This window comes from Tachysurus vachellii, chromosome 25 (genome assembly GCF_030014155.1).
Source record: "Tachysurus vachellii isolate PV-2020 chromosome 25, HZAU_Pvac_v1, whole genome shotgun sequence".
Taxonomy (NCBI): domain Eukaryota; kingdom Metazoa; phylum Chordata; class Actinopteri; order Siluriformes; family Bagridae; genus Tachysurus; species Tachysurus vachellii.
Window position 1 is genome coordinate 602,501 of NC_083484.1, and position 5,000 is coordinate 607,500.

General features: G+C 40.6%; 1 protein-coding gene across 3 annotated transcripts in view; it reads left to right on the forward strand.

The window, feature by feature from the left end:
- cnksr2a (connector enhancer of kinase suppressor of Ras 2a) overlaps positions 1-5,000 on the forward strand; it is a 61,817-nt gene that overhangs the window by 25,861 nt on the left and 30,956 nt on the right. For all 3 annotated transcript variants that reach the window (XM_060862210.1, XM_060862211.1, XM_060862213.1), the window contains exons 9-10: positions 3,107-3,253; positions 4,831-4,964. In XM_060862210.1, the coding sequence (XP_060718193.1) occupies positions 3,107-3,253; positions 4,831-4,964 (281 nt within the window). The remainder of the gene's footprint in view (positions 1-3,106; positions 3,254-4,830; positions 4,965-5,000) is intronic.

Below are 5,000 nucleotides of genomic sequence, written 5' to 3' on the forward strand. Positions count from 1 at the left end.
TGTGTGTAGTTCTGTGCGGCTCTGTGTGTTGAAGCAGAGTTTATTGTGGAGTTCGGATGGTTTTAGAGACCGGATTTCAGCAGGAGGCGAGCGCAGGAGTTTTTAAAGTCGCCCCGCGAGCATCGTTAACGTCTCGGTAACTATGGAGACCATAATGTGTATTTATGATGGTGTTCTCTCCGCTGTGCTCGTGTGCAGCAGTCGGCTGCGTGGGTTCGTTTCATTTAACGAGACGACCATCGCTATCGTGGCCTGAGAGGATAATCAGTGATCTTTCCCTCTTCCTCACGTTAAATAAGCATAAAATCCCCTGTGTCCTTTAGCACAGATTATCAGGGTTAGTGTTCGTGCCGTCTCTCTCAGTACACACTTTTGGGTCTTCTAATATGTCCTGATGCTGATCTCTGAAGTTGTTTAAACCACAGAATTTGCCCCAAGACCCCAAACACAGTTACAATATCAACACATAGCCTAAAAGGGGTGGGCTCTATTTCATAAAGGGCCTCTGATTGGTTGGAACATACAAAGGACCTGCTGAATAATTCCATATTTTTGAATGAATCATTAAGGTGAATGATGAGTCGGTACTGATAACTGATATGAAAAGAATAGATGTTTTTGTTCTCTTTTTCCTGTCATCACCACAACAGACTTATTATTAAAGAATTATTTTAAGGAGACTTGCTTTATTTATCAAAAGGGCCTGTGATTGGCTGGAAAAACCTCACCGAATTATACAGCTTTATAAACGACTTACAGAATGGGAGCCGAATCATGAATCGTTAATTCCTGTGTATAATAATAATCTCAAAATAAACAATAATATGCTTGCTTGCTTTTGAACAATTCTGATCTGTTGAACAATGTTTGCTGTCCTAAAGTAAAATCAGTCATTTTATAAAGTTGAAACAGTTGACTCAGTACCAAAGAACAAATTAGTAAATGATTCAAAACTAATCAAACAGCTGAAGAGAATCAGATGAATCAAATCACTAAAAAGATTCAAATGTGTCCCTGGCTTGTGTTGTTGGGACATTTTATTATGTGTTGTGCTGTGTTGTTCTGTGCTGTGTTGTGTTGTGCTGTGTTGTGCTGTGCTGTGTTGTGTTGTGCTGTGTTGTGTTGCGCTGTGCTGTGCTGTGTTGGGTAGTGTTGGGCTTTGCTGTGCTGTGCTTTACTGTGTTTGTGCAGTGCTGTTTTGTGCTGTGTTGGTCTGCGCTGTGTTGTGTTGGGTAGTGTTGCACTGGGCTGTGCTGTGCTGTGCTGTGTTGGGTAGTGTTGCACTGGGCTGTGCTGTGCTGTGCTGTGCTGTGTTGGGTAGTGCTGCACTGGGCTGTGCTGTGCTGTGCTGTGCTGTGTTGGGTAGTGTTGCACTGGGCTGTGCTGTGCTGTGTTGGGTAGTGTTGCACTGTGCTGTGCTGTGCTGTGCTGTGCTGTGTTGGGTAGTGTTGGGTAGTGTTGCACTGTGCTGTGCTGTGCTGTGCTGTGTTGGGTAGTGTTGGGTAGTGTTGCACTGGGCTGTGCTGTGCTGTGCTGTGCTGTTTAAGTGATTCTTTTCCTGATCAGTGAGCCTGAATCCTCATTAATCCTTAATTAATTATTACTTTGTCAGCTGCATAATTGGGAAAAGGGATGTTAATGTGTGATAAGGGACTCTTGTTTAGATTCAAGGTGGAACAGAAAAAAACTAAATAATAGCCTTATGACAATGAACATGTTAATCTGTTAACACAACAACAACAACAACAACAACAACAAAGCACAAACACTAGACGAGTTTAAGAAGGTACACAGTGATGGAGCTCATCTGCGGATAGTGTGAGGAAAATATTCGCCTCTGTAGTGTTCTCACACCAGGCCAGCCCATCTGTGTGTGTGTGTGTGTGTGTGTGTGTGTGTGTGTGTGTGTGTGTGTGCGTGTGTGTGATGATGGCTTATGTGTTAAGCCAAAGAACAACAGATGTCAGTTTCAGTTTGTGTCACAAAGTTCACCTTTAATAAATTTCACATTCAATAAGACTGATAACATTAATTAAGCAAATAAATAAATAAATAAATAAGTAAGTAAATAAATTAATAATTAGGTAAGCAATCTTAGCAGTTAAATAGTTATTTAATTGTAGCATCACTGCAGCATTTCAGAGCTAACTCTATTTCCAGCTCAGGAATTTTGTCATATGGTTTCGACAGTAGAGCCGCGTTAAGTCAAGAAACATCAGAATTTGTTTTTAAGCTGAATTTTGACATTTTTTTAAATCACCTTCCTTCTTTTGCCTTTTTGCACGTTTGCTGTAATGGACATGACATTTGCCACATAAAATAGTGGGCGTAGTCAGTGCTAATGCATTAAATAATCACAGATTTACTGCATGCTGAAGGTCACTTCAGGAACTGAAATTGTGTGATTGTTCATTTATTGAGCCGAATACAAAGACAGATCTTTTGTAATCCTTTAAAGAGTCGGAAAAAAATCTATTCACTTCTGTTCTAGAGTGTGTGTAGATTTACACATAAAAATGTAACTAATGCAAAGCTTGACTCCTAATCATATAATGTACATAGATTACTGACTGATTAAATCTGAGATATACTGTCTATTATTAGTATTTATTATTATTATTATTATTATTATTATTATTATTATTATTATTATTATTATTATTATTATTATTATTATTATTTATTATTATTATTATTATTATTATTATTATTCAAAATTACATTGACAGCATTTTACTGAAGAGCACAAACTCACAGCACAGGTACAGGACCGGTAAAGCTACAGATCTGGTAGCAGCGATAGGAAACTGTAAAGGAAACACAGAACACATCTCATTACCTCCAGCTCACTGTGAAGAAAGTGTGTTTATGTGAAGTCGTTTTGTGCAGCAGCTGATTTCAGAATCACTCTGATTGAGGACCTTGTACATAAAAATAATGTTCTTTAATGAACTACAGGTCTGTCGTTAGAGGATGTTATAATATATAGTGTACATTGTGTACAGTGTAATGAGGAATCCACTGACATCACAGTTTTTGTAGTCTCTTTGTGTGTGTGTGTGTGTGTGTCCCTGTTGATCCCAGTTGTGTTTGTCCTGTGCTGTAGGTGGGCTGGCAGTTGAAAAACTTGGTAAACTCCCTGCGTGGTGACCCTGGAGGGGTGATGCTGACTCTGAAAAAGCGTCCCCAGAGCACGCTCACCTCGGCCCCAGCACTGCTTAAGAACATGAGGTGGAAGCCCCTGGCCCTTCAGGTAGGCAGATTTTACCCCCTAAATCCTTGTGCCCTTCTATGACGCTCCCTTTCCTTGCCAGGGGCACCTAGTAATAGCTTAAAGCATCTCTCTGGTTCTCTGACTCCATTTCCCATAATGCTTTTCTGCTCCGTTGATGTCTTGTTGGAAAACGTTCACGCATTGCCATTTCATTTCTATCCAGGATAAGCTAGCATGAGGAGATTTGTAGAATTTTAGAATAATGTGCCATATTAGTCTCTAAGCGGGTCTTATCTGATTCACACTGACCTTCGAGTGGGGAAGAAGTGCATGGAATTTCATTTGACTAAGAAAAGTGTGTTAAAGTAGAATTTTGACTTTATAATTCTATTCAGAATGAATCGATGATAAAGGGCACCGAATGCTCCCATTTGTGATGTAAATGTGTTTGGGAAATCTGTGCTGTGAGGAAGCTGTCAGGAATCTTGGGAATGATGTGATGTGGAATGTGGTGATTAGAGTTGGACTGCAGTGTTGGGATCAGGCTTAGTGTTTAATGTTTAGTGTTTAGTGTGGATGTCTAGGAGCTGTGATGCGGTGATGTCTTAGAGCTGTTAAATCCTCGGCAGTGAACCAGAGTAAAGTGTGTTTGGAGACGAGTGTAGTGAACGTACGTTCGGGAGACGGTCATTAATCTCCTTCTGTAGGTGATGGAGGATTTAATTTTCCCCGTGTGTCGTTCCAGAGCCATAACCATAAATTCAACTCTCTGTCCTTAATTCATTTCCTAAAAGGCTCCCAAACAGCTCTGTGTGTGTGTGTGTGTGTGTGTGTAGGTGTGTGTGTGTGCGTGTGTGTGTGTGTGTGTGTGTGAGTGTGTGTGTGCGTGCGTGCATATGTGTGTGTGTGTGTAAGTTTGTGTGTGTGTGTAGGTGTGTGTGTGCGTGTGTGTGTGTGTGTGTGTGTGCGTGCGTGCGTATGTGTGTGTGTGTGTGTAGGTGTGTGTGCGTGCGCGTGTGTGTGTGTGCGTGCGTGCGTGCGTATGTGTGTGTGTGTGTAGGTGTGTGTGTGTGTGTAGGTGTGTGTGTGCGTGCGTGTGTGTCTGTGTGTGTGTGTGTGTGTGTGTCAAGGACGTTTTTACTGTCTGGATATTTTACTGTCTGACTTATACATGTTTATTTATATAGTTGTATTTATTGACTCAGTATTAGAAAACAAAATGATAAATTATCAACAACACATAAGGACAATATCTATCTTTATTTATTTATTTATTTATTTATTTATTTATTTATTTGTTCAGACTATCACATGCTGCGTGACTGTGCTGATAAGATCAGGAGATAAACAAACAAAACAAAAATAAATGTTTGTTTCAGAGAAAAAACACTAAAACATTCAGACTAAGATGAATTTCTCCACAATGTGTCCTTTAATCCTGGGGTTTAGGGGTTAATCTGTCCTCATGTACAGATTATTAAACATCATCATCTCAGAAGGTTGTGAGATTTTGTGTCAATGAGATTTTAAGTCTTTACTCTGTACATATTTACATCTCATTAATCTCAGGTAAAATTTATGATCTGTTTTTGATTATTTCTGTCTGTTTTCTGCAGCCTGTAGCTCCCAAGAGCCCCACTAGCAGCTCGGCCACGCCCACCAGCACCATCAGCACGCCCACCAAACGGGACAGCTCCGCCCTCCATGACCTGTACATCCCGCCCCCTCCCCCTGAGCCCTACACACCCAGGTGATCTTTTAGTCATAGAAGCTTTGTAGACACTGT